Source organism: Lampetra planeri, chromosome 4 (assembly GCF_965212315.1).
Source record: "Lampetra planeri chromosome 4, kcLamPlan1.2.h2, whole genome shotgun sequence".
Classification (NCBI taxonomy): domain Eukaryota; kingdom Metazoa; phylum Chordata; class Hyperoartia; order Petromyzontiformes; family Petromyzontidae; genus Lampetra; species Lampetra planeri.
The window spans coordinates 31,788,773-31,816,500 of NC_136110.1; the positions used below are offsets into that span (position 1 = coordinate 31,788,773).

The 27,728-nt window shown below is 54.7% G+C and overlaps 1 protein-coding gene across 8 annotated transcripts in view; it reads left to right on the forward strand.

The window, feature by feature from the left end:
- Window positions 1-27,315, forward strand: part of LOC144717953 (dyslexia-associated protein KIAA0319-like protein) — a 40,105-nt gene extending 12,790 nt beyond the window's left edge. For 5 of the 8 annotated variants that reach the window (XM_078593783.1, XM_078593784.1, XM_078593785.1 and 2 more), the window contains 19 exons: window positions 5,914-6,258; window positions 7,740-7,838; window positions 11,017-11,114; window positions 12,251-12,338; window positions 13,096-13,188; window positions 13,550-13,682; window positions 16,211-16,316; window positions 17,049-17,171; window positions 17,702-17,825; window positions 18,268-18,400; window positions 19,230-19,378; window positions 19,986-20,137; window positions 20,946-21,084; window positions 21,414-21,573; window positions 21,953-22,098; window positions 22,933-23,055; window positions 23,350-23,446; window positions 24,029-24,150; window positions 25,312-27,315. In XM_078593783.1, coding sequence (XP_078449909.1) covers window positions 5,914-6,258; window positions 7,740-7,838; window positions 11,017-11,114; window positions 12,251-12,338; window positions 13,096-13,188; window positions 13,550-13,682; window positions 16,211-16,316; window positions 17,049-17,171; window positions 17,702-17,825; window positions 18,268-18,400; window positions 19,230-19,378; window positions 19,986-20,137; window positions 20,946-21,084; window positions 21,414-21,573; window positions 21,953-22,098; window positions 22,933-23,055; window positions 23,350-23,446; window positions 24,029-24,150; window positions 25,312-25,565 — 2,684 coding nt within the window. In that variant the 3' untranslated portion in view covers window positions 25,566-27,315. The remainder of the gene's footprint in view (window positions 1-5,913; window positions 6,259-7,739; window positions 7,839-11,016; window positions 11,115-12,250; window positions 12,339-13,095; window positions 13,189-13,549; window positions 13,683-16,210; window positions 16,317-17,048; window positions 17,172-17,701; window positions 17,826-18,267; window positions 18,401-19,229; window positions 19,379-19,985; window positions 20,138-20,945; window positions 21,085-21,413; window positions 21,574-21,952; window positions 22,099-22,932; window positions 23,056-23,349; window positions 23,447-24,028; window positions 24,151-25,311) is intronic. The other 3 variants (XM_078593790.1, XM_078593788.1, XM_078593791.1) reach the window with 3 other exon arrangements.
- The last annotated feature ends 413 nt before the right edge of the window (window positions 27,316-27,728 follow it).

A 27,728-nucleotide genomic window follows, 5' to 3' on the forward strand; every position in this document is an offset into this window, starting at 1 on the left:
GTGAGAGAGTGTGAGAGTGTGTGAGAGAGTGTGTGAGAGAGTGTGTGAGAGAGTGTAAGAGTGTGTGTGAGAGTGTGTGAGAGTCTGTGAGAGAGTGTGAGAGAGTGTGTGAGAGTGAGAGAATGTGTGTGAGAGTGTGTGAGAGTGTGAGAGTGTGTGAGAGTGTGTGAGAGAGTGTGTGAGAGAGCGTGTGTGAGAGTGTGTGAGAGAGTGTGTGAGAGAGTGTGAGAGTGTGTGAGAGAGTGTGTGAGAGTGTGTGAGAGAGCGTGTGAGAGAGTGTGTGAGAGAGTGTAAGAGTGTGTGTGAGAGTGTGTGAGAGTGTGTGAGAGAGTGTGAGAGAGTGTGAGAGAGTGTGAGAGAGTGTGTGAGAGTGTGTGAGAGAGTGTGAGAGTGTGTGAGAGAGTGTGTGAGAGTGTGTGAGAGAGTGTGAGAGTGTGTGAGAGAGTGTGTGAGAGTGTGTGAGAGTGTGTGTGAGAGTGTGTGAGAGTCTGTGAGAGAGTGTGAGAGAGTGTGTGAGAGTGAGAGAATGTGTGTGAAAGTGTGAGAGTGTGAGAGAGTGTAAGAGTGTGTGTGAGAGTGTGTGAGAGTGTGTGAGAGAGTGTGAGAGTGTGTGTGAGAGTGTGTGAGAGAGTGTGTGAGAGTGTGTGTGAGAGTGTGTGTGAGAGTGTGTGAGAGTGTGTGAGAGAGTGTGTGAGAGTGTGTGAGAGAGTGTGTGAGAGTGTGTGAGAGTGTGTGAGAGTGTGTGTGAGAGTGTGTGTGAGAGTGTGTGAGAGTGTGTGAGAGAGTGTGTGAGAGTGTGTGTGAGAGTGTGTGAGAGTCTGTGAGAGAGTGTGAGAGAGTGTGTGAGAGTGAGAGAATGTGTGTGAGAGAGTGTGAGAGAGTGTGAGAGAGTGTGTGAGAGTGTGTGAGAGAGTGTGTGAGAGAGTGTAAGAGCGTGTGTGAGAGTGTGTGAGAGTCTGTGAGAGAGTGTGAGAGAGTGTGTGAGAGTGAGAGAATGTGTGTGAGAGTGTGTGAGAGTGTGTGAGAGAGTGTGAGAGTGTGTGAGAGAGTGTGAGAGTGTGTGAGAGAGTGTGTGAGAGTGTGTGAGAGTGTGTGTGAGAGTGTGTGAGAGTGAGAGAATGTGTGTGAGAGAGTGTGAGATAGTGTGAGAGAGTGTGTGAGAGAGTGTAAGAGTGTGTGAGAGAGTGTAAGAGTGTGTGTGAGAGAGTGTAAGAGTGTGTGTGAGAGTGTGTGAGAGTGTGTGAGAGTGAGAGAATGTGTGTGAGAGAGTGTGAGAGAGTGTGAGAGAGTGTGTGAGAGTGTGTGAGAGAGTGTGTGAGAGAGTGTGTGAGAGTGTGTGAGAGTCTGTGAGAGAGTGTGAGAGAGTGTGTGAGAGTGAGAGAATGTGTGTGAGAGTGTGTGAGAGTGTGAGAGAGTGTGTGAGAGTGTGTGAGAGTGTGAGAGTGTGTGAGAGAGTGTGTGAGAGAGTGTAAGAGTGTGTGTGAGAGTGTGTGAGAGTGTGTGAGAGAGTGTGAGAGAGTGTGTGAGAGTGAGAGAATGTGTGTGAGAGTGTGTGAGAGTGTGAGAGAGTGAGTGAGAGTGTGTGAGAGTGTGAGAGTGTGTGAGAGAGTGTGTGAGAGTGTGAGAATGTGTGTGAGAGTGTGTGAGAGTGTGTGAGAGAGTGTGAGAGAGTGTGTGAGAGTGTGTGAGAGAGTGTGAGAGAGTGTGTGAGAGAGTGTGAGAGTGTGAGAATGTGAGAGAGTGTGTGAGAGTGTTTGAGAGAGTGTGAGAGTGTGTGAGAGTGAGAGAATGTGTGTGAGAGTGTGTGAGAGTGTGAGAGAGTGTGTGAGAGAGTGTGAGAGTGAGAGAATGTGAGAGAGTGTGTGAGAGTGTGAGAGAGTGTGTGAGAGTGAGAGAATGTGTGTGAGAGTGTGAGAGTGTGAGAGTGTTTGAGAGAGTGAGAGAGTGTGAGAGAGTGAGAGAGAGTGAGAGAATGTGTGAGAGTGTGTGAGAGTGTGAGAGTGTTTGAGAGAGTGAGAGAGTGTGAGAGAGTGAGAGAATGTGTGTGAGAGTGTGTGAGAGTGAGAGTGTGAGAGAGTGTGAGAGAGTGAGAGAATGTGTGAGAGTGTGTGAGAGTGTGTGAGAGTGTGAGAGAGTGTGTGAGAGTGTGTGAGAGTGTGTGAGAGTGTGTGTGAGAGTGTGTGAGAGTGAGAGAATGTGTGTGAGAGTGTGTGAGAGTGTGTGAGAGTGAGAGTGTGAGAGAGTGTGAGAGAGTGTGTGAGAGTGAGAGAATGTGTGTGAGAGTGTGAGAGTGTGTGAGAGTGAGAGAGTGTGAGAGAGTGTGTGTGAGAGTGTGAGAGAGTGTGAGAGAGTGTGTGAGAGAGTGTAAGAGGATGTTATCGCGCTGTGCTACGAACCCGGCGACCCGAGTTCGATTCCCGCTCACGGACAACACCAATGACGATTTTCTCAACCGGTCCTGGACCTCCCCTAGGTCGACTCAGCCTAAAACGAGTACCTGGTGAGCTGTGTAAACATCGCCACTGGGAGACAAAGGCGGTCGGGCGTGGTGCTGACCACCCACCCCCTCGTGTACTGTTCTGGCCTTCATAGGTGCGACTCGCTAACAACACCTGCCCCAAAAAGTCTGCTAAGGCGATATGGGGGTCTATTTGTCTTTGTGTGTTTAGTGAGTTCGTGAAGTTTGTATGTTCGCCCCTGTTTTTCATCGGTATCCTCTGGTTTCTCCTCCCGTAGATAAAACAAATAATTGGAACGGGTGTTGGCCAAACATTCCAATGCTGAAAAAATTGCACTGCAAATTAAACAAACACTATTTTTTTTATTTTATCAGGTAAAGCCCACTGAGCTATATACCTCTTGTTCAGCAGCGACCTGGCCGCAAACGATAGCTGACCGAAGTGGCTCATCGCGTGGACATTTGTTGCAGCCAAATACTCTCAAGGCACATTCCTAAATGTAGAGGGAAAACCCGGAGGACCCGGAGAAAAATCCACGCGACCACGGGGAGAGAGAGAGACACGCAAACTCCAAATATACAGCAGCAGGCGTCAGGGTCGGGATGGAACCCACGACCTCCTGTACACCAGGCGAGGGAGTTGACATCTTGGGATTATACTCTCCAGCACCGATATCGTCCTCGACTACAAACACTTGGCAGGTCATAGTAGTAGGTTTTTACCCTTTTAAACTGGTACAAAACTGACACCTTTATTCAAGGCATCATGTTTGCAATAACCACAACACAAGTAGTCAAAAAAGCAAACAAAAAGAAGCAACACCAATGGGGACTAGGCTCTAAAGAAAGCCGTCTCGGGTGTGGACCAATCAACTTCAAGGACAGTGCATATTATTATCATTATCAGAGTTGCTTCTTTTTGTTTGCTTTTTTGACTACTTGTGTTGTGGTTATTGCAAACATGATGCCTTGAATAAAGGTGTCAGTTTTGTACCAGTTTAAAAGGGTAAAAACCTACTACTATATTTTGCCACTGGTAAAAGAGATCTCATAGTGTAAAAACTTGGCAGGTCCCTGCTGACAATGAGGATCGAGTATCCTGGGTAGCCGAGTGTCGTATTCACAGTCAGCTACGAGGAAAGAGCTGCTGCTGCTGTTGTTGTTTGTTGGGTCACGTGAGCTGGCTGCTGGCGCTGGAGGGGGCAGCTGCTCCTCGCGAGAGCTCTTGAACATCGAGAATTCGTTATCACATCCTGGCCCGGGGCCACAAAGATAAAGGTTCAAGCCCCCCCCCCCCCCCGTATAGCCTCAACAGGCTGTTGGGGCAAGTGCTGTTAGCGAGTTGCACTTACGAAGGCCGGCACCGCACACGAGGGTGTGGGGTGGCCAGAACCACGCCCGACACACACTCGCTGACACACAAAGACAAAGGTACCCGTTTAGATATACCATACTTTTAGGGGCAAGTGCTGTAAGCGAGTGGCACTTATGAAGGCCGGAATGGCGCACGAGAGGATGGGTGACCAGCATCAACACCCGGCCACCTTTGTCTCCCCAGTGGCGGTGTTTACACACCGCACCAAGTAACTCGTTAAAGACAAAGTTGACGTCGGGTGAGAGCGCCCTGGACTAGTTTAGATATCCTCCCACTGAGCGCTGACCGTGGCCAGGAATCGAATGTGAGCCGCCTCCGAGACACAAAGACAAAGATCCCCGATGTAGCCTCAACAGACTGTTGGGGCAAGTGCTGTTAGCGAGCACCTGTGAAGGTAAACAAAGACAAAGATCCCCCGCATAGCCTGAACGGACTCTTGAGCAGAGTGCTGTTAGCGAGCACCTATGAAGGCCGGCACGGCACACGAGGGGGTGGGTGGCCAGCACCACGCCCGGCCGCCTTCGTCTCCCCAGTGGCGATGTTTACACACCGCACCAGGTACTAATTTGAGGCCGAGTCGACCTAGGGGAGACCCATGACCGGTTCAGATAATCGTCACTGGGTGTTGGCCGTGAGCTGTAATCGGACTCGGGTCGCCGGGTTCGTGGCGCGCTAACCGTTGCGCCACCGCTCCGCGATGGGGGCTGGAAGGAGCGCAGTGAATGCGGTGAAGCCGCTGGCGGGGCTCTGTCCTCCCGTCTCCTCCACGTGGCCCCCACAGCCTTCGGCACAAGTGCCGTGGTGATGTCACCAACACTCAGTGGCTCTTCTTCACCCTGTAGATATGTGTACGTGTGTGTGTGTACACACACGTGTGTGTGTTTACACACACACGTGTGTATACACATCGCCAATGGAGAGACAAAGTCGGTCGGCCGTGGGGCTGGCCACCCACCCCCTCGTGTGCCGTTCTGGCCTTCAGAGGTGCTCGCTAACAGCGCTTGCCCCAACAGTCTGTTACAGGCTATACGGGGGATCTTTGTCTTTATCTTTGTGTGTGTACGTGGAGTGGGAGTGTAGCTGGACTACGAACCAACGCCGGTGATTCTTTTCTGAACCAGTCTTGGGCCTCCCCTAGGTTGACTCGGCCTCAAATGAGAACCTCGTGTGGTGTGTAAACATCGGCATTGTCTCCGCAGTGGCGGTGTTTTACACATCGCACCAGCTACTCATTTGAGGCCGAGTCGACCTAGCGGAGGCCCAGGGACTAGTTCAGATAACACTATGTAACACAATTTTTGTTCCTGGGTAGTAAGTGTTATTTTCTAATTGCTTATGCCTCAAAAGTACAGAAAATGGCTATTATTATTCCCCGCAAACTTTGCTTCTGTGACCAGGACTTTATGTGAACGAAAGACACAAATGCACACCGCGTTTTCTCATTGAAAATAGGTACATTTCAAAATATCACTGTCCTGAACACAAAAGCAAAGTTTGTGGGGAATAATTTTTCTGTACTTTTGAGGTATAAGTAATTAGGAAATACCACTTACTACCCAGGAACGAAAAAAATATGTTTTTGTTACAAAGTGTTATTCTTGGAGTGGATTATTGACTTTGCTTTTGGGTCCTGGTCACAAAATCAAAGTTTGTGGGTAATAATAGCCATTTTCTGTACTTTTGAGGCGTAAGCAATTAGGAAACAACACTTGACGATAATTACACAATGTGATTATCGTCAAGCACACACACACACACATACCAAGACAATGACACACATCACATACACTACAACTTTTGCACACCAACACACGCACTGACAAGCGAGGGCCAGCTCACTCTGGTGCCGTGTGTGAGGCTATACCCGTCTCGTGGAAAAATTCAGTCGCAAACTAAACTTCACGCGACACGCCACATGAGCATGGGAGCTCGCTGACACTCGATTGAAAACTCATTTCTTTTTCGAACCTCTCCAGTTAGCACGGTTGGCTTCGTATGGCGCGAAAGAAGTTCAACATACGTACGTACAACACGGCTGTCCCCCCTGCCCCCCCCCCCCCCCACCTCTGTCTGTGCTCAGCAGCCTTCACCGTGGAGGCTCGGGGGGGGCTCCGATTGGGGGGCTCCCGATCCTCGCGTGACTACCGGCGGCAGACGCGAGCGGAGCCGGGGGGGGCTCCCGCCCCCTCCCCCAGCAGCTCCACCCTGGAGCCCCGCCAGGGGCTCACCAGCGGGGGGCAGGGGGGCCCTCCCCCCGCTCCTGACGGAGGAGCCCCCCCTAATGGGGGTCCCGCGGAGCCCGGCCCCGCGGGGGGCGCCACCACCGTCCCCTCGGAGGCGCGCGGCGGGGGCCCTAACGGCACGGCGGGGCCCCCCGTCACCACCGGCGAGCCCCCCACGAGTGGCGACGGTGACGGGAGGCAAGGTGCGTCTACCTGGCCCCCACGCGGTCGCACCTGTACCGCCTCTTACCCACCACGTACCACTCCCCCCCACCCCCCCACTATGCCTGCAGCAGAGTGCGCTGCTGAAGCTGCTGTTTGTAGCGTCACCTGGGTAACAGCCGCGGTTACCTGGGTTCGACTCCTGAACGCGGCACCGCCCCCCCCCCATCCCCCCCACCTCCCCCCCCTCCTCCCCCCACCGCCACTGCAGCTGAAGACTAAGCCCCCCCCCTCGCACCCCCCTTCAAGTCAAACTCATTCCGGTGTTAGTTTGAGAACTAAAGAGACCAGGATGGAATGTCACCTTCTTCACGTGAGTGAGTGGGCCAGGGTCACTAAAATTATGAATCAGAATTCTTCATTTATCCTGGAGGAATCCGATGAGATATGAAGCTCTTTTCGCAGATTTCTAGTTGGGGTGTGTCAGCAAGTTCCAATAACAATACAAAAAAATGTACAAAAGTAATATCCAACAACGAAGCGAATTGAAATCAGAGAAAAAAATAACTGCATTACAGGAAGAATCTAAATCCGTGCAAACAACAACCAATTTGGAATAAAAATGTATTTCCATTCACAAAAGTTGATTTGCAACATTGTTTAAAAATTCACTCCGAATAAATTACCAAATGTATGTTATGTGACAGGAACAAAAATATAGCTTTAGGCTGATTAATGCAAACAAACAAGCATATAGTCAGTTATTGTTACTTTCAATCTTGATTTTAAGCTTTCGTGACTGCAGGAATCCATTCTCCTTGGTTCTTTCTGTTTTATTGTTACTTAATGCCTGGCATTGCCATGTGCAAAAAATGAATACAATTGAAGAATTAGCATCGCAGCATTTCCTCGTGTGTGTGTATGTGTGTGTATGTATGTGTGCACGCGTGCCTGTGTGAGTCACAGAGATAGCTCAGTGGTGAGCACAACAAACCCGGTCACCCGAGTTCGATTTCCGCGCACGACCAATAACAGTTTCAATATTTGAACCGGTCTTGGGCCTCCCCAAGGTCGACTCGACCTCAAATGAGTAGCCGGTGTCGTTTGTAAACATCGGCACTGGGCTGTTGTGCTGGTCACCGGCCACCCTCTCGTGTGCCAGTGCCGGCCTTCGTAGGCGCGCGCCAACGGCCCCTTCCCCAACAATCTGCATTTCCCATAAAAATGCTAAATTCCTCTTGATATGCAAATTCTTTTGTCAAGGCGCTCTTCCCCCTCCAACGCAGCTTAAATATACGCTCCAAGCTTTGGGTGTTTCATTCAGACGCTGTCTTCCCGACAGACCTGTTCTTCACCTGAGGACGGCTGCTTACGTTGTGGCCGAAACGTCGAGATAATTATTTTATTATGTTTTATTTTTAAAAAAAATTATTATTTCCCTTCTACGTGACTTTACCGAAAGAACCAAGAAGATGAATCTGTTGAAGGCTACGCGGGGGATCTTTGTCTCTGTGACACGCAGTGAAGCGCCTGGCACTGGAGCTGCCCAGCCTCGTGGAGGTGACGCTGCCAATAAACGACATCTGGATCAACGTGACGGCCTCACCTCCTCCTCCTCCAGGTGCGTGGTGTGGGGGGGGAGTGTGTGTACTGAATGTGTGTCAACGTGTGTGTGTTGGTTTGTTTTCCCACCCTGCGGCTAAAATACAGCGAGTTGGCACAGAGGGGGCGCGCAGGTGGTGCATCTGCCAATCATCTCAGCCAGTCAGCCCATAGCACCTGGGTCTGTCCCGTGAGCTTCTGCCGGCAGCGAGCCTTCCACACTTCACGTGACGGCCTCAAGGTGCACCTAGCCTGGCACAACCGTGGCGGTCACTTCACTGCCACTTAGTGGCGATTGACGGCTGTTGTGTAATTGTATCTGTGTTTGTGAGCGGTGGGGTGGCGCTCGATCCTGGGCCTCCCCTAGGTCGACTCAGCCTTGTAATATTACCCGGTGCGTAAACGTCGGCACCGGGGAGGAAAAGGCCGGCCGGGCGTGGGTGTTGACCACCCACCCGCCTCGTGCACCGTGGCCACCTTCGTAGGCATCGCTGGCTGGCGGCGTTTGCCCCGGCAGCCAGTCCGTCACAGGCTACACGGGGCACCGTCTCTGCCTTTGTGGCGAGCGGCGCAGCGGCATCTCGCACGCTTTGCCGCGTCGGTGCGGGTGTCTGGGCCAAGTGCGCCACCGGGGAGCGGCGTGCGCGGTGCTGCCGCCGTCGTCGCACGCTGTGCCGCCGTCTCCGCCACGAGCCGCGTCACCCGAGCGCGACCACGAGTTGTCGCCGCTCCGTGTTGCCACGTTTTTTTCTCTGTCGTCCACGGAAGTTTTTGGGCCCGTGAGCTTGGCGGAGTTTTCTGGGCCGGCGTTTGTCTCCCGCTGGTTGCTCGACTTATCTGTCGGCCACCTTGCAATTTGCATATTGACGTTTGGTGTTTTCACGGCTGTTTCCGGGAGTTTAAGCTGCCTGCGCCTGATACTGTTATTGTGATGAATGTTCCTTCTTTGAATGGATTCGCTGTTATATTTTAGTTTTTTGGTGTTTTCACTCTTCTGTACCATCGCCCTACCCCCACCACCTCAAACACCGCCCTCTCCCGCATCACCCCTTGCCCTCAAAGATAGAGATTTGGAACGTTCCTACCCAGGGTGCGCAATCGTACGTGAACAAACTGAACTAAACCAGCCATAGTGTTTCTGAATTGTTTATGTAGGAGTCAGGCAGAGAGGAAATACATCACTAAATAACGTGGTAGGAAGCAGAAATGTGTTTTTCATATTTAATTTCAACATTCAGCATATAATTTAAAGAAAAAATCACATTCAACAGAAACACGGTCTTGAACCTTTGACCCGGAAGAGTTTATGTGACAGAGCTGTCCCGCTCAAGCGAGAGGCTCGCAAATTGCGTAGAATGGAGGGGACATCAGGGCCGGACTCGGGGTCAACTCGGGGTCAACTTGGTGTGACCCCGGGTCACGTGGGGTACCGTCGACCTGTGCGGTCCCCTGGGTCTCTTTCGACACGCACTACTGCGGGCATTCTCAATGAGGTGCCAAACCCGGAAGTGCCGAGTTGGCAGATTATGTCCATGTACCTAATCACACACGTGGGATTAGCCCCCCCCACCCGCTACGTGCCTGGCTATCGTCCACACACTGCGGCGAACCCCCCCCCTTCAAAGATGCAGATATCCATTAAACATTCCAGTATTGCGCCAACATTGGCATGTGTTTGGAACCGTTGGACCCAACGTCGGACCAATGTTTCTTGTTTATTCTAGATTTGAAGCTTTCGTGACTGCAAGGATTCATACTCTTAGGTTTTTTCGGTAAAGTCACGTAGGTAAAAAATAAAATTAATAAAAGTAATAATAGAAATAAAATAATAAATCACGACGTTTCGGAGGCAACACAAGCTTCCGTCTTCAGGTGGAACAGTCACAGCACGATTGCTGTATCAAGTACGATTGCTGTTGTGTGTGCGTGAGTGTTGTCTGTGTGGTGTGCATAGTGTGTGTACGTGTTGTGTGTATGAGTGTTGTGTGAGTGTTGTGAGTGTGGTGAGAGTGTCGTGTGTGAGTGTTGTGTGTGTGGTGTAAGTGTGTGAGTGTTGTGTGTGTGAGTGTTGTGTGAGTGTGGTGTGAGTGTGTAAGTGTTGTGTGTTTGAGTGTTATGTATGTGAGTGTTGTGTGTGTGGTGTGAGTGTCGTGTGTGTGAGTGTTGTGTGTGTGTGAGTGTGTCTCTATCTGTGTGCGTCTGTGACCTATGTGCTATGAAGAATGGGCCATCGCCAGAGGCTTCACCTATTATTTATTTATCTATTTTTTCCCAAGCCCACACCTCAAGGGTTACTGTTGACAAATCTGCAGGGAGTTTTTTTCATTAGCCCCCGTGCACCACTGCCAACGAAGCAGCAGCATCACCAAATACTTCATATACGTGTACATAAGCGTTGTGCATCTCATGTGTGTGTTGTGTGTGCGTGTGTTGCTCTGTATGTGTGGGAGTGTATGTTGTGGTCAGCGCTGCACACTGTGCTCCGGACGCGGCGACCCAAGTTTAATTTCAAATCGCAATCAATCACACTGGCCAAGAACTACTTCTGGGCCTCCCCTAGGTCGACTCAGCCTGAAATGAGTACCCGGTGCGGTGTGGAAACATCGCCACTGAGAGAGACAAAGACGACCGGGCGTGCTGCTGGCCACCTACCCTCCCCGCTCGTGTGCAGTTCCGGCCTTTATATAGACTCCATAACAGCCCTTGCCCCAACAGGGGGATCTTTATTCGTGTGTGTGTTTGTGTAAGAGCCATCACGGCGTTGTACGTTCAGTGGGTCCGGTAAAGATCGCGCCCTTATATCTGCCACCTAGGGGTCGGCACGGTTTGGCTCAAACCACCAAACCGCGGTTTGAACCGAACCAAATCGGTTTGGTTTGGCTCTGTTTGAACTGGTTCGGTTTGGTTTGGGGCTACGAAAACCGACTCGGTTTGGCTCGGACAGGGTGGAACCGGCTCAAACTAGTTTGGTTCAAGCCAACTTAAGAGGTTTGGTTTAGCTTAGTTTGGTTTGGTTTTGGTTTGGTTTGGTTCAGTCGTCGCTGGTTTGGTTTGGATTGCTCAATTTGAAACCAGTTTGAGTCGGTTCAAACCGTGCCGACCCCTACTGCCACCGTCGCCCATGTCTGCTGTGCGTTCCCTCTCTTCTCCTCTCTCGTGCCTCCCCGTGCCCCCCCTCCCACACCACGTGGGTGCAGGCTACACGTACGACTTCGTGTGGACTCTCATGAGTCACCCAGCGGAGCTCAGTGGACTCATCGAAGGGGAGCACACGAGCACGCTCCGTCTCTCCCAGGTAGGACCCCCCCACCCCCACACTGGTAGGTGTTCCAGGTAGGTGTCCGCTCCCAGACTGCCCCACCCCCACTACCTCCCAACAACGCCGTCCTCTCTCTCCCCCGGGCTTGGATGGAGTTGTGCGTGAAGAGGGGGTGAGATGCGGACACGCGGGGACACGTGGAGTGGAGTACCTGCAGTGGAGGTTGCCTGTAACGCAGAGAGTACGCGTCGTCGCGTAGAGTGCACGTCACGTGGGGACCGCCAGCTGCCCGTGGCCCCCCCCTCACCTCCCCACCCGCCCCTGAACCCCCAACCCCAATAACCGTGTCCTCCGCCCGCCGGTGTGTGTGGAGGAATGTGCTGATGGTGCGGCGTGTGTGATTACAGCCCAATTACTCGCCGCCCGACTTGCCGTGCAACCGCCAACTCTGTCCCACGGGCCTCCAACCGAGAGCTCTCAAGAGATGCACAAACGCAGCCCTATGTACATCCATGTTTGTTTAAAAAAAACTATCCTTAAAGTTACAATTTTTTTATTTTAACAGGTAAGATCGCCCTGAGCTGCTTTGTAGCTCTTTCTCAGAAGTGACCTGGCCACAAATGGTAGCTCAACGCAGTGGCTCATGTTGTGGACATTTATAGCGGCCAAATACTCGTGGCGATGTTGATTCTAAATGTGAAGGGGAAAACCCGGAGGACCCGGAAAACTCCAAATACACAGCAGGCGTCAGGGTCGGGATTGAACCCACGACCTCCTGTATACCAGGCGAGGTCGTTAGCATCCCCTAGCCACCGCGTTTTTGGGTTCAGCCAGGCGGTAGCAGTCGTGGTAGTTTTAAGCCAAAATTCGTGTCATAACCCTCCACCACCCGACAAGGCCATCACATTTACAAAGACATGATTATTGTTATTTTTGTTTATACACGCTCCGCCGTGGAGACAGAGCGATGGAATCGGCTTGTGGGCGGGCGCTCGGTGGATCGTTACGTCGCGAGGCCATGAGAGACGGCAGCTGCTTGGAGACGCCTTCATCCAGCAGCGGATCTATCTTGGCTGACGATGATGATGATGATGGTGGTCACAACTGCTGCTGCTGCTGCTGATGTCGTTGTCGCGTCACAGTCCCGGTGCCGCCTGTGTCTCTGTCCGCAGCTGTCGGCCGGGAAGTACGTGTTCCGGATCACGGTGACGGGACCGCTCGAGTTCGGAGAGGCGTTCAGCAACGTGACCATAAACCCCGGTGAGACGCACACGCACACAGACAAAGGTTCCCCTGGATAGCCTTTAAGGGGTTGTCGGGGCAAGTGCAGTTATGAAGCACCTAATGAAGGCCGCCACGGCAAAACTATGACGGGGTGCTGTGGCCGACACCAGGCCTCGCCACCTTTGTTTCCCCAGTGCTGATGATTACACACCGCACAAGGTACTCGTTTCAGGCTGAGTCGACCTAGGGAAGGTCCAGGGCCGGTTCAGACACAGATGTTGGCTGTGAGCTGGAATCGAACTCTGGTTGCCGGATTTGTAGCGCAGCGCTCTCACCTCTACACTACCGCTCTCCACGCAGAGCACCATCCTTGTGTGCGTGCGTGCATGTGTGTGCATGTGTGTGTGTGCGTGCATGTGTGTGCGTGTGTGTGCGCGTGTGTGTGTGTGCGCGTGCATGTGTGTGCATGTGTGTGTGTGCGTGCGTGCATGTGTGTGCGTGCGTGCGTGTGTGTGCGCGTGTGTGTGCGTGCGTGCATGTGTGTGCGTGCGTGCATGTGTGTGCATGTGTGCGTGTGTGTGCATGCGTGCATGTGTGTGCGCGTGTGTGTGTGCGTGCGTGTGTGTGCGTGTGTGCGCGTGTGTGCGTGTGTGTGCGTGCGTGCGCGTGGTGCCGGCCACCCACCCCCTCGTGTGCCGTGCCGGCCTTCGTGGGTGCCACTCGCGAACAGCACTTGCTCCCAAAACCCTCTGAAGGCTATACGGGGGACCTTTGTCTTTGTGCGCGCATGTAGCCCCCCGCGTGAACCAGCCCCCCGTGGCTGTGGCTCTGCCCCGATCGCAGGAGCTCACTCTACCCACAGCCTCCACCTTCATCGACGGCAGCCGTGAGTGACTCCGACCCTAACAGCCTCCCACTGCGCTGGAGGTTCTTTCCTTTCCTATAATTAAAAAAACACGGCGGTACGCCTGGAACTTTGCCGTGGTACACCGGTGACGCGCATATGCACGCACAATGTCAATCGATTACTTTGTTGTATCGCGTTGGGTAAAGTGCTCTGAAACACCCTGGCGGGAAGGACGCTCTGTCAAAAACAAATAATTATTTTTCATAAAATGTCCCAGGGGCCCCTAATGTGAATATCCCATGGGCCCTGAATGTGAATGTCCCAGGGGCCCTGAATGTGAATGTACCAATGGCCCCAGTGCAATGACGCGACGCGCTTCTCCCCACGGTGGTGCGCGTAGAGAGCCAGGACGACGATGGCATTGCGAGCTACCGCTGGGAGCAGGTGCGGGGACCTCCGCAGGAGTCGGGGGGTGCCGGGGACACTGCCGTGCTGAGCCTCATCAACCTGGTGCCCGGATCCTACGCCTTTCGGTCAGCCGCCCCCGCCGCCGCACTCGCACAGGAACACACGCGCTACTTGCGCATTTTGTTAAACCGGTGGAGAGGCTCGGAGAGACCGCCGGGGTAGCCTCCGCCTGCGACAGTGGCCGGGAGTCACCGGAATGTTGCGCGGATATCTCCTCTGCACCGATGGGCGAGAGTTGGGGGGGGTGGGTAGGGGGTTGGGGGCGACTGCAGCCACCAATCTCTAACCGCGGACCACGTGGCAACGCCACCACGGGCTTCCATCTGCGGGTCTCTGTGCGAGTCTGTGCACCTCCACGTGAGGCCACATCTCGAACCGAGGACCACACAGTGACACCACTGCCCGCTTAGATCACTCGCCCCAGCAGCGTTTCATAAATTGACTGCGTGACTCCTGAAGCCGTCCGCTGGCTCACTCTCCTCCAACGTCGAGACGAGCACGTGGAAGAGCGATCCTGTCAGCGTGCCGAGTGGCTCGCGAACGTGCCGAGTGAGGAATTCGGCCCCAGCTGCCCCCGGGCACGGGCACCCATCTACCCCGCCCCTCCCCCCCGCTCCACGCTCCGACACCCCCCCCCCCCCATGCCGACCCCGCTAGCCCTGATCCAGCCCGGGGCGGCCCAGTGATGGTGCCGACAGACCGGCTTGGCTGGGTGCGGTTGTGGCTCACCGTGACCGCACCCACGCCCTGGCACAGCCAACGCATAGCCGGCCTCACAGCCTCACCAGCACACACTCACCATCACGTACACACCGACACTCACCATCACGTACACACCGACACTCACCATTACGTACACACCGACACACACCATTACTTGCACACCAACACACACTCACCATCACGTACACACCGACACTCACCATCACGTACACACCGACACTCACCATTACTTGCACACCAACACACACTCACCATCACGCACACACTGAAACAAACTCATCACTCATCATCACGTACACACCGACACACACTCATCATCACGTACACACCGACACACACTCACCATCACGTACACACCGACACTCACCATCACGTACACACCGACACTCACCATCACGTACACGCCGACACACACCATTACTTGCACACCAACACACACTCACCATCACGCACACACCGATACACACTTACCATCACGTACACGCCGACACACACTCATCATCATGTACACACCGACACACGCTTATTACCACATACACAATTTCAACTTATATCTGAAATATTCCTGGGTCTGTCTTAGGTCGACTCAGCCATAAAAGAGTACCTGGTGCAGTGAGTAAAACATCAGTATAGGGGAGACAAAGACGGCCGGGTGGCCGGGTGCGGTGCTGACCACCCCTCCCTCTCGTGTGCCATGCTGGCTTTCATAGTTGCTTGCTAACGGTACTTTCCCCAACAGTCTGTTCAAGGCTGCAGAGGTATTTCTTATATACAGTATATATATATGAGTGTACGTATATAAGTCCGGCAAAAACAACCCCCTACCTCCTCGTTGGTGCCGGACGGCAACGCTGTGGTTGTTCAGTGCCGTGGGGGGAGGAATGGCCAATTTAAATTAGCCATTCCCCCCATGGCGTTTGTAATCACCACAGCGGCCCAATGGGGGTTCTGGATGGGTGCGAGGGGCTGGTAACCCCTCCACCTTCAATTAATCACCACCAAACCACGATTGAAACATTAAACATTTAATTAAGCTTGTGCCAGAGGCCCCGGGGGGACAGGCATTGATGACGTCCCCTGACTAAACCCCATTTGGCAGAGCCAGGAGACTGAATCCTTACCCTCGGGGTTCCTCCAGAAACAACAAAAAACTACTACGGGTGGCCACGTGGAATGTTCGAACGCTCACTGCAGAGGAGAGGCTGCCACTCCTCTGTCGGGAGCTGGACCGGTACCGCCTGGATCTCTGTGGTATTCAGGCGGTCCGGTGGACCGGCTCTGGCTCCTGCCACCATGAGGGGTGGACAGTCCTCTACTCGGGGCAGGAGACTACCAAACAACAGGGAGTGTCTCTTCTTCTGAACAAAAGAATGAAGGGGGCGTGGGAGCGTGGCGGTGAGGTGTGGGAAGCTGTAAGCCCCAGGCTACTTTGGGCTCGCCTTCCCATCAACCAGAGACGAGGAGTGGTGGTTGTGGTAACTTATGCCCCCACCCAAGGTGAACATCCATGGAGGGATGCAGGCAAGGCCGATGAGTCAGATGCCTTCTATGACCTCCTGTCACAGGTGCTAGCTAAAGTGATAAAGTTATCTTCTTGGGTGACTTCAATGCCCGAGTTGCTGGCACCTGGTCTGGAGTGATTGGAAGGCATGGAAGGCATGGGCCAGATCAGCTCCATTACAACGGCAGGAAGCTGCTAGCTAGATTTTTGTGCAGCCCATGGGCTTGTAATTACCAACACGCTGTTCCGGCATCGGCGCATCCACACAACATCATGGATGCATGCCGGGTCCAAGCAAGAACATCTGCTAACAGCACTTGCGCCAACAGTCTGTTAAGGCTTAATACGGAGGATCTTTGTCTTTGACAGGTTGACTGTGGTTGACACGGACGGAGTGAGTGACTCCACGGAGGCGAATGTGACGGTGACGCGCCCTGTTGACCGACCTCCAGTGGCCGACGCGGGGCCCACCCAGGTAACAGCAGTCGAACATACCCTCCTAGGTAATGGTACAATCCAGGTAATGATACAATGCTGATAATTGTACAATCCAGGTAATGGTACAATCCAGGTAATGGTACAATCCAGGTAATGATACAATGCTGATAATTGTACAATCCAGGTAATGGTACAATCCAGGTAATTGAACAATCCAGATAATGATACAATGCTGATAATTGTACAATCCAGGTAATGGTACAATCCAGGTAATGGTACAATCCAGGTAATGGTACAATCCAGGTAATGGTACAATCCAGGTAATTGCACAATCCAGGTAATGGTACAATCCAGGTAATGGTACAATCTAGTTAATGGTACAATCCAGGTAATTGCACAATCCAGGTAATGGTACAATCCAGGTAATGGTACTATCCAGGTAATGGTACAATCCAGGTAATTGCACAATCCAGGTAATGGCACAATCCAGGTAATGGTACAATTCAGGTAATTGAACAATCCAGGTAATGATACAATCCAGGTAATGGCACAATCCAGGTAATTGAACAATCTAGGTAATGGTACAATCCAGGTAATGGCACAATCCAGGTAAATGCACAATCCAGGCGAAGGACGACAGCTTTAAACCTCGGGCACGATCCTGGTGACCCCCAACACCGGACGGTGACCTCGTGTGGGGACCCCGTTATTAAACGCGAGCCCCCCCCCCCACCCCCGACCCACCCACCCCGTGCCCGGTGTCCCACAGGTGCTGACCCTACCACAGAGTGAGCTGACTCTGAACGGCAACCAGAGCGTTGACGACCACGCCGTCACCACGTACGAGTGGGCCATCAGCCCCAGCAGCCAGATCAAGGTGGTGAACATGCAGGTGAGCGGCAGTCGGTGACACCGCAGGCTCCGCCAGTCACGCGCCATCGTCGCCGCTGCTCAGACGTGCGACGTGGAGTTTTGACCCCCACCAGAATCTAATTTTTTTTTTATCAGAATATTTCTTTAGACTGCAGAAAAAAATCCGATGAGCCGTAAAGCTCTTTTTCACAAACGTCCGGTCGGGGCGGGTCAGCAGGTTACAACAGCCTGATGATGCTGGTTGTTGTAATCACCAGCAAAACGTCGCGGTGCTGGAATTGTAAACATTGCAGGTTTACTCTCCAACACACCGGTGTGCTGAACTAGTAACTAATAGGCATGTTTTGTTTACGTGACAAACTTTTCTAACTGGCTGTATCAGGTGGTGGCGGGTTTAAAGGCTCATATTTACTCTATCTAACCAAAAAAAAACCTCCATTAAGGTAACCGAGTCGCTAACAGTAAGTAAATAAATGTAAACAACTAAGTAATGTTCATAAAAGTGCGATGACGGTGTCAATGTGACGGCGTGGCGACGCGGCGTGGCAGGGAGTGCGCACGCCGTACCTGCACCTGTCGGCGCTGCAGGAGGGCGAGTACGTGTTCCAGCTCACGGTGGCCGACGTGGCGGGTCAGCACGACACGGCGCAGGTCAGCGTCATCGTGCAGCCAGGTGAGCGGCGGGGGCACACGCAGGGCCGGGCGGGTGGGGGGGAACCGAGGCGGGCGATGGGCGAGACGGGTGAGGGGTGAGGCGGGTGAGCGGTCAGACAGGCAAAGGGTGAGGACGGTTGAGGGATGAGACAGGCGAGGGGCGAGATAGGTGTTTGGTGGAACAGGCGAGGGGTGAAACTGGTGAGGGTTAAGGCAGGTGAGCGGTGAGGCTGGTGAGGCAGGTGAGAGGTGGGACAGGTCAGAGGTGAGGTGAGGTAACTGGAGAGGTGGGTGATGGGCGAGCTGTGGAGAGAAGCCAAGTGAGTGGCAAGGCGCAACAGGTCAGTGGTAGAAGAGGGGAGCGGTGGGGACAGGTGAGCGGCTGTGTAACACCGTCTGCCCCCCACCGCCACCTCCCGGCTGTGCCGCTTGTTGCCCTCCGGTTGCCGTGGCGATACCAGAGGTGAACCTGCCCCCCGTGGCCGACGCTGGGCCCGACAAGGAGCTGACTGCGCCGTCGGCCGACACGACGCTCGACGGCTCGCGGAGCCACGACGACCGTGGGATCGTGGGATACCTGTGGGAGAAAACTAGGTGAGTGGCCGCTCCTGCGTGTGTGTGGGCGGGTGTGCGTGTGCGCCCGCACGTGCGTTGGCACAGTGGGGAGCAAAGGTGGTGCATCTTCCGGTCATCTCAGTTGGTCAATGGACTTGCCGATAACTCTGGTAGCAGCGGTGCCAAGATCGGGTTCTGTGGATAGGCCTCTGTGAGGTTCGTGAAGGACGTTGCTGAGCAATTGGAGGCGGTCATCCTCCAGAAATAAAGTAGGGCGGAGGAGCGGCAATGCTCACAACAACGAGTGGAGTTGGCACAGTGGGGAGCACAGGCGGTGTATCTGCCAGTCATCTTAATCAGTCAACCCGTGGCACCTGGGTCTGTTCTGTGGCCTCCTGCCAGCGAGCCTTCGACATTTCACGTGGCCTCAAAGTGCACGTAGCCGTGCACCGGTGCCATTTTGGCCGAGTGGCCAAAATGCAGAAAGTTGTCAGCGTAGGGAGGACAGGTCGTGTACCTGCCAGTCATTGGAGAATTTCAGACAATTCTGGCAATTGCCTGATGAAGCGGGTTGCTGTAATCACCAGCGGAACGTCATTAACTGCAATTGTAAATCTTATGGGTTTTCTCTCCAACACACAGCCGGTGTAGTGCCAAAGTCGTGTGTTTTATTCACAACGTGACGAACATTACTTATCGGCTGTGTTGGGGCGAGGTGGGTTTACGACATATTTACGCGTTATCGTGAATAATACGGGTCGCGAAAGCCTTTCCGTGTTAAGTTCGCCGTGGTTGCGTGTGCCCTTGCCCGAGTCGGGTGGGCGGGATACATGGGGGACCTTTGTCTTTCTCTGCGCGTGCGCGCCAGTGGGCCCGACGGCCCCCGCCTGACGGGCGTGGACAGGCCGGAGCTGCGCGTCGCCGGGCTGGGCGTCGGGGTCTACGGCTTCCGCCTGACGGTGCGCGACGCCAAGGGGCTGATGGCGAGCGACGTGGTGAGCGTCACGGTCCGGCAGGGTGAGTTCGACCCCCGGGTGCGGCGCGGGGTCGTCTGGGCGAGCGCGCTCGCCGTACGAGTCGCTGCGCGCGTGCACGTTCGGTCGAATGTGCCTCCGTGCGTTCGTGCGTGTGGCAGGAAGGTGTCTGTTTGCAGCGCAGTGTGTCCTTCGCGAGTGGCCAAATCGCAAGCATTCCCCAGAAGACATTCACGTTGGCACGCGGGTGGAACTGTTGGGCCAACGTTCCACAAGGGACGCCACGGTGGCGAGATGTTAACAACCTCACCTGATGTACAGGAGGTCGTGGGTTCGATCCCGACCCAGACACCTGTATATTTGGGATTTGCGTCTCTTTCTCTCTCTCTACATCTAGAATCAACATGCTTTTAGATTATTTGGCTGTTCTAAATTTCCACGTGATAAGCCACTTCGTTGAGCTACCATTTGTGGCCAGGTCACTTCTGATAAAGAGCTATATAGCTCAGTGGGCTTTACCTGGTAAAATAAAAAAGAGTTTAGTTTAAGAGTTTACTGGGCCACGACCCTCGGGGAACCTGCGAACCCTCCCTGACCCTCACGACCCCTGTGCCGCCCCCTCACTCACGTCCACCCCCCCTCCCCGTTAGAGGTGAACGAGCGGCCGGTGTCGAGAGCGGGGGGCGCCGTGACGGTGACGCTGCCCGCGGGGGTCGTGAGGCTCAACGGCTCGCTCTCGTCCGACGACCAGGGCATCGTCAGCTTCCGCTGGCAGCGCGACGAGGCCAGCCCGGCTGCCGGGGTGCGCCACAGCCACCAGCGCCGACTCGGGCACCAGCGCTAACACGAGCACTAGCACCAGCGCTAGCACCAGCACTAACATCAGTACGGACAACAGCATGGGTGATAACAAAGATGAAGATGCCCTGCATAGCCTTTAACAGACTGTTTGGGGAAAGTGCTGTTAGTTAGCACCTGTGAAGGCCGGCATGACACACGAGGAGGTGGGTGGCCAGCACCACACCCCGGCCGCCTTTGACTTCCCAGTCCTAGGAGAGGCCCAGGACCGGTTCAGATAATTTTCACTGGTGTTCGCCGTGAGCGGGAATCGAACTCAGGTCGCTTGGTTCGTAACGCAGCTCGCTATCCGCTGCGCCACCGCTCCCCATGAATACAACCACCACCACTTACGCCATCACTAATACACCCACAGCCACTAATATCAGCATGAGTGATAACACCATCATTAACACAATCATGATCAACAAAATAATCACTACCACCAGCACCATCATCGCTATCACAAGCGTTAACGCCAGCAACATCATCAGCACTAATACGAGCACCAGCGCAACGGTGCTGTCCATGGTACTGACGCTCGTGCATGCATTGCAATGGGGTCAGGGGTCACGGAAGAGTCCACATTGGGGCCAAGTAGGGTCCCGGTAGGATCTGAGTAGAGCCTAGCTAGGGCCTGAGTAGAGCCCAGGTTAGGGTCTGGGCAGGGTCCCAGTGGTGTCCTAGTAGATTCATGGAAGGGTCCGGGCAGGATCCCAGGAAGGGTCCGGGTAGGGCTCCGTACCGTGACCGTGCGTGCTGGAACCCGGCAGGAGGTGCTGGAGGGCTCGGACTCGCGGGCTGTGCTGCTGCTGAGTAACGTGGTGGAGGGGAGCTACCAGTTCCACCTCACGGTGACGGACGCGCGTGGCCTCTCCCACACGGACACTGCACACTTGGAGGTTCAGCAAGGTAAGTGGGCCTCGCCAACTCACTAATCCTAAGCCCAGCTGTCTTTCTGGCAGCTGACCTGCCTGCCTGCATGCCTGTCTGCTGACCTGTCCGCCTGTTTGCCAACTCGTCTACCTGTCCGTTGACTTGCGTACCTGTCTGCCTGAACTCCTGCCTGTCTGCTCGTCTGCCTACCTGCCCACCTGCCTACCTGTCTACCTGTTATGAACATGCTTGCTTTGCTAGCAGTCTACCTGCCTGGCTGTCTAGCTATGTACCTACCTGCTTACCTGCCTGCCCGCATCTCCGCCTGTGTCCCCCCCCCCCCCGCGCCTGTCGCCCCGGGGCAGACCCGCTGCGGGACGCGCTGGTGGAGCTGGTGCTGGAGGTGGATGCTCCTCAGCTTCTGGAGCGGCACATGCAGCTGCTGAAGCGCAAGCTGGCGCTGCTGCTGGGCCTGCAGGACCAGCTCGTGCATGTGCATGCCGTGCGCAGCCTCGCCGACGACAGGTGCCGGCGCATTCTCACACCGGCTCACGCACGCGCGCAAGCACGTGCGCAGAGACAATAACATCAACCGCCATTCGACACTCAGTTGCAGTGACATCCCCATGGCGTTTGTCCCAGGCTGGCAGGAGGTCGCGGGACAGACCCAGGTGTTATGGGTTAACCAACCGAGATGACTGCCAGGTGCTCCCCATGTGCCAACTCTCTGTGTTTTAGCCGCCCGGCGCTCCGTTCGTTGTCACTCCTCCGTCCTCCTTGGCTTTCGGAGGGCGCCTCCAACACACATACATCTGCTCGTCATCGCGGATTCAATGTAACCTTTCATGCCCCCCCCTCTACCCCGTGCCCCCCCCCCGCCCCCACCTATGCCCCCTACCCCCAGCACGGCCGTGATTCTGCACGCAGAGCGAATGGGGGAGGGAGGTGGCGCTCTGTCCGGCCTGAACGTGTCGCGCTCGCTGCGCCGCCGGCTCGCCGGTTCTGGCGGGGAGCTGCTGCCCTTCGCCATGCTGAGGGTGGACACCCAGAGTGAGCGGCCTGCACGCACAACACAGGCAAAAGTCCCGCATATAGCCTCAACAGACTGTTGGGGCAAGTGTTGTTAGCGAGTAGCACTTACGAAGGCTGGCACGGCGCACGAGGGGTGGGTGGCCAGCACCACGCCGACGGCCTTTGTCTCCGTCGTGGCGATGTGTACACACCACACCAGATACTCCTTTGAGGCTGAGTCGACCTAGGGGAGGCCCAGGACCGGTTCAAATAATCGTCACTGGTGTTGGCTGTGAGCAGGAATCACCGATACACACAAAATACACACCCGCGCACACTCCCCACATGCACACCCCACACTCCCACACCACCCTGAACTAGACATAGAAAGTACTGCTCAATGTGGATGGATGACTGTAAGCATGAGTGTACTGTTGAGTGCGTCTGAGTGTACGTGTAGATGTGTGTGTGTGTGGGGGAGCGGTGTGTGGGGGAGCGGTAGTGTAGCGGTTAGCGCGCTGCGCTATGAACCTGGCAACCCGGGTTCGATTCCCGCTCACGGCTAACACCAGTGACGATTATCTGAACCGGTCCTGGGCCTCCCCTAGGTCGACTCAGCCTTAAATGAGTACCTGGTGCGGTGTGTAAACATCGCCACTGGGGAGACAAAGGCGGTCGGGCGTGGTGCTGGCCACCCACCCCCTCGTGTACCATTCTGGCCTTCATAGGTGCTCGCTAACAGCACTTGCCCCTACAGTCTGTTAAGGCTATACGGGGGATCTTTGTCTTTATCTTTGTGTGTGTGTGTGTGTGCACGTATTGATGAGTATTTATATCCCGCCACCCTGCTCCCCCTCCCCCCCCCACGGCCAGGGTGCCAGCTTCCGTGCTCGGGACATGGCCACTGTGACGGCCTGACACGCTCGTGCCGCTGCCAGCCGTTCTGGATGGAGGATCCCGTGCGCAGTCACCTGGGGGACGGAGAGAGCAACTGTGGTGGGGCCTCCCTCCCCTCCCCTCCTCTTCCCTCCCCTCCCCTGCCCTCCTCTTCCCCATCCCTCCCTCTCTGCCATCTCTCCCCCTCACTTATTCACCGCCCGCTCATCCCTCACTCCTCCCCATCACTCTCTCCCTCCTCCCTCCCTCCTTTCAAACCCCGGGGTCAATGGGGGAGCGATCACCCCAGCACCTCTCCATGGACCCCCCAACCCCCCTACTGCCCACGCTTGTGACTGACCCCCACCTCCGCACCTCCCTCCCCCCACCCCGCTCCTTGTGGTGGCGCGGCAGACTGGAGCGTGCTGTACGTGGGGCTGGCGCTGCTCGGGGTGACGCTGGCGCTCGGGGCGGCCGTCTGGCTGCTGGCTTACAGCTGCCGGCGCTGCAGGTGGGAGGCCTCCCCACCCATACTTCACCGGCTCCTGGCACCCCCTCGCCAAACACAGCTCGCCCCCACTCGCCGTGCATAATCTGACACGCTGATATCCCCGTCGCACATACGTGTGTGTGTGTGTCTTTGTTTGTGTCTGCGCATGAATGATGATGTACATCTTCTTGTATACTCTATGCGGGTGTGCATCTGTGTGCTTGTGTATGTATTAATGTGTACACGTGTGTGTACGTGCGCGGTAGTAGCGTAGCTTGTAGTGCGCTGCTCTACAAACCCGATGACCTGAGTTAGATTTTCGCACACGGCCAACATGAGTGACGATTATCCGAACCGGTCCTGGGCATCCCCTCAGTCCACTCAGCATCAAATGGGTACCTGGTGCAGTGTGTAAATATCGGAACTGGGGAGACAAAGGAGAGTGTTGGGGAGAGTGTGTGTATTTGTTTTCGTGTGTTCATGTATATCTATGTTTCTATATCTATGTGCGTGCGTGTCCATGTGTGTGTCTGTCCGTGTGTGTATCTGTGTGGGCGTGTGTGTGTTCGTGTGTGTGTGTATATGCGTGTGTGTGTATGTAAGTGTGTGTGTGCGTGGGAGGAGCAGGGGCGCCAGTGTCCGGCGGTCGCGGTACCGCGTGCTCGGCAGCCCGCAGGAGCGAGACTCCCTCGAGCTGCGCTCCCGCGGCAAGCGCTGCACGCCGGGTGGGTACAGCGGCCCCCACCCCCTGCTCCCCACACACACACGCATGCACACACAGACATACTCACACACACACGCACACAAAGATCCCCCGTATAGTCTTAACATAACATACTGTTGGGGCAAACAATGTTAGCGGGCACCTATGAAGGCCGGCACGGCAACACGAGGGGGTGGGTGGCCAGCACCACGCTCGACTGCCTTTGTGTCCCCAGTGCTGATGTTTAATACATTGCACTAGGTACTCATCTAATGCTGAGTCGACCAATGGGGAGGCCCTGGACTGGTTCAAATTTTCGCCACTGGTGTTGGTCGTGAGCGGGAATTAAACTCGGGTCACCGGTTTCGTAGCGCAGCACGCCCACCACTCGACTACACACACATGCATACTCAGCAACAGCTGCCATTCGTCAATAACTCACAGTGATGTCCCCACGGCACTTGTGCACCTTGAGGCCACGTGAAGTGTCGGCTCGCTGGCAGAAGGTCACGAGACAGACCCAGGCATTACGGTTTGGCTGAGTTGACTGGCAGTCGCACCACCTGTGTCCTCGGCACGTTCTAACTTGCTGCGTGTGCGCACCGGGTGCTCTGCCCGTTGTTGCGAGCGTCGTTCCTCCATTCCTTTGTTGTGGTTGGAGGGTGGCTGCTTCCCACTGCCCAGCAGTGTTTTCTCCACACAACAACAACAACCGCCATTCGCCACTAAGTGGCGGTGACGTCACCACGACGCTTGTGCCAGGCCATGTGCACCTTGAGGCTACGTGAAGTGTCGAACGCCCGCTGGCAGGTCACGGGGCAGACCCAGGTGCGACGGGTCGACTGACTGAGATGACCGAGATGACTGGCTGACGCACCACCTGTGCCCCCTACTGTGCCAATTTGCTGTGCTTTAGCCACCCGGCGCTCCGCTCGTTGTTGTGAGCGTCGCTCCCATTAAGCTCTTTCTCCACATACACACACCCCCCTTCACACACTGCATCATTCAGCTCAGTGCAGCGGACAGACACAACAAACTCCCTGTCTCTCCTCTCCCCTCCCACCTCCTCGTCTCCCTCTCTCCTCATCTCCCCTCTCTGTTCTATCCCCCACATCCCTCTTCACCCCCCCCCCCCTTCTCTCCCCTCGACTCTACACCCCTCCTCTCCCCTCCCCTACCACAGGTGGACGCCACAAAGCAATGAGCATCTCTTCCCCGGGACCCCGGCACCGCCAGTCGGACTCGGACAGTGACCGCGACTCCATGGGGGGATCCGGCCTCGTGGGTCGCGCCCCCCACGGACGTCAAAATGGAGGGTTGGCCTCCCACATGGCCCCCTCCGATCTAGACACCCCGGGCTCACTCAGCGACACTCCAAGCGGCCCCCCGCGGGGGGCGCCCGGCCTGCACGGCATCGGCTCTGAACCTCTCATCTGATCGCGCCCTGGAATTTCCGAGGGGATCGAGATCCCCCCCCTCCCTCAAGGAGTATCGGACCCCCAGCAGCGTGAGGGCCCTAGAAATGTAAGACATTTCTGGGCATGGAACGCGCAGGGACTCCAGGACTACGAGACCCCCCCTGCCTGTTGGCACAGGGGTCCCCTGGATGCGAACTTGAGATATGTGGACCTCACGGGGGCTCAAGGTCTCTAGAACTATGGGATGCACAGACATTCCCCACCCTCCACCAGGACTCATGGTTCCCATGGGCACGAGACCCCCAGAGAGACCCCCTCACCAGACATCACGGGACCACTGCGGTGCATGGAATGTGGTTGCTAACTGGGGAGAGTAAAGATGGAGAAGAGAGTGCGGCCTGGTGCGGACTGCACAGACCAACAGCCAGCGCTCGCTTGACTGGAAGCTCGGGAGGGATGAGAGTAGAGCTGGAACATCTGATTATTTAAGTAGTCGATTGATGTGCCTGTTATGGGGCAAACTGCACGACTAATCGGAAAATATTTGATGAAAAAAAAGTCTCACCACTGTTTCCGCTTGTGCCGCGAGACGGGAGGCGATGTGCGGGAATTGATGCTCGTTATCCACATCGTCAGCTGAGTCACGCTGGGCGTGGCTTGTCGGGGGGCTTCCCACCTTCGGGAAGGCGGCATGTCGAGGCAGCTGCCGTTTTTAAAAAAGGCCCAATTAATCGACCACAACAAAAGTAGTCGATCGTAATTTTAATCGGGTTCGTCGACTTAACCCACTGTCATCCGAGGGGTGCGTTCAGCGGGCCAGAGCGCTCTGCCGAACGGTGTGCTTGCAGAGCTCTTTTTTTTAAATGGTGGAGAAAATTGCACAACTCGCTGGGCGTTGGGTGGTCGTGTCAGAATGTTTCGGGATGGTAGAAATTCACGACCAATCAGACCTTGAAAAAATCCCACACGCCCAATCAACGCTCAGCGAGGCAGATCCTCAGACTGTTAACTCCTTTTATGATGCACTGTGGGCTAACAGGTCGTTTGGTAGAAAAGCGCTCTGGAGCGCTCGGCCCAAGGAATGCACCCCAGCTCGAGATGGCAGCATCTCGCATGCATTTGCTGGTGTTGAGAGAGCCCCATCTTTAGAGTTTGTAATTACTTGTGCCAACTTTAGCCACAGAAGTGTGCATGTGTGTTTTTAAGGGAAGGGTTATGCTGCTACGTTGACCAAAGCGACAAGGGCTCCGATCGGCCACGACCTCCGGACACTTTGGACACTTAAGTTCATCGGCAGTGGCTCTGACTTGGCCGGTGTAGAAGTCAACCCCTGTTAATGGCCCCTTCGGTTGGTGGCATAGCTGCAGTTGGCACACTTGAGGCTACCCACTTGAAAAGCTGCTGCTTTTAAGGACTGGGCAGATGAGATGTCAACCTCCTCACAGCTCCGTTGGGGAGCCTGAGGAGCAGGGGTCCTTGTGGAGAAGGGGACGTTATGAAGCAGAGGACCCCTTGGAGAGGCCCTACCCTGTCCCTGCGTCTGTAAAAACAACACCAGTCACTCCGTCCACACTGCTATGAGTTGCAAAATTATATATATATCCGTAACGAACACTAAATCCAATTTACCTCTCGCTAGGGCTGTGACTCCTAGTCACGTGCCACCACCTCTAGTCTGCAAGCAGCTTGGAAAATATATTGTGAGAAATGAAGCCCTGTAATGATGTGATGATGTCATGTGAAGAGAATAAATTATGATGTTTTGTAAACTTGTGTCGTTTTGTGCGTCACTGCCATCATGGTCGATTAACTCTGACCCCGCGTCACTTAAAAATGCGAACCAAATAAGCGGTGTGCTGAGCCGGCACCGCTAAGAACCTGGGTTCAACTTCATCACTGACATTGACATTAGCTGCCCCGCTCATGATGCTGACACTTGGGCTATGCCCATTTAAAACCTTTATAAACAGTTTGCCTTTAGAGGCTAACTCCCTTTTCCTTATGACGACCGCTTGTGTTGCGATCGAAACGTCGTAGTTTTTGTTATTTTCTTTGAACCTATCTACGTGACTTTACCGAAATACCCAAATAATATGAATTCCTGCAGTCACGAAAGCTTTAAGTCATGGGTTCTCAGGTGTAACGAGTTCATGGTCTGCACTTATTTTGACTGAATGTCGAA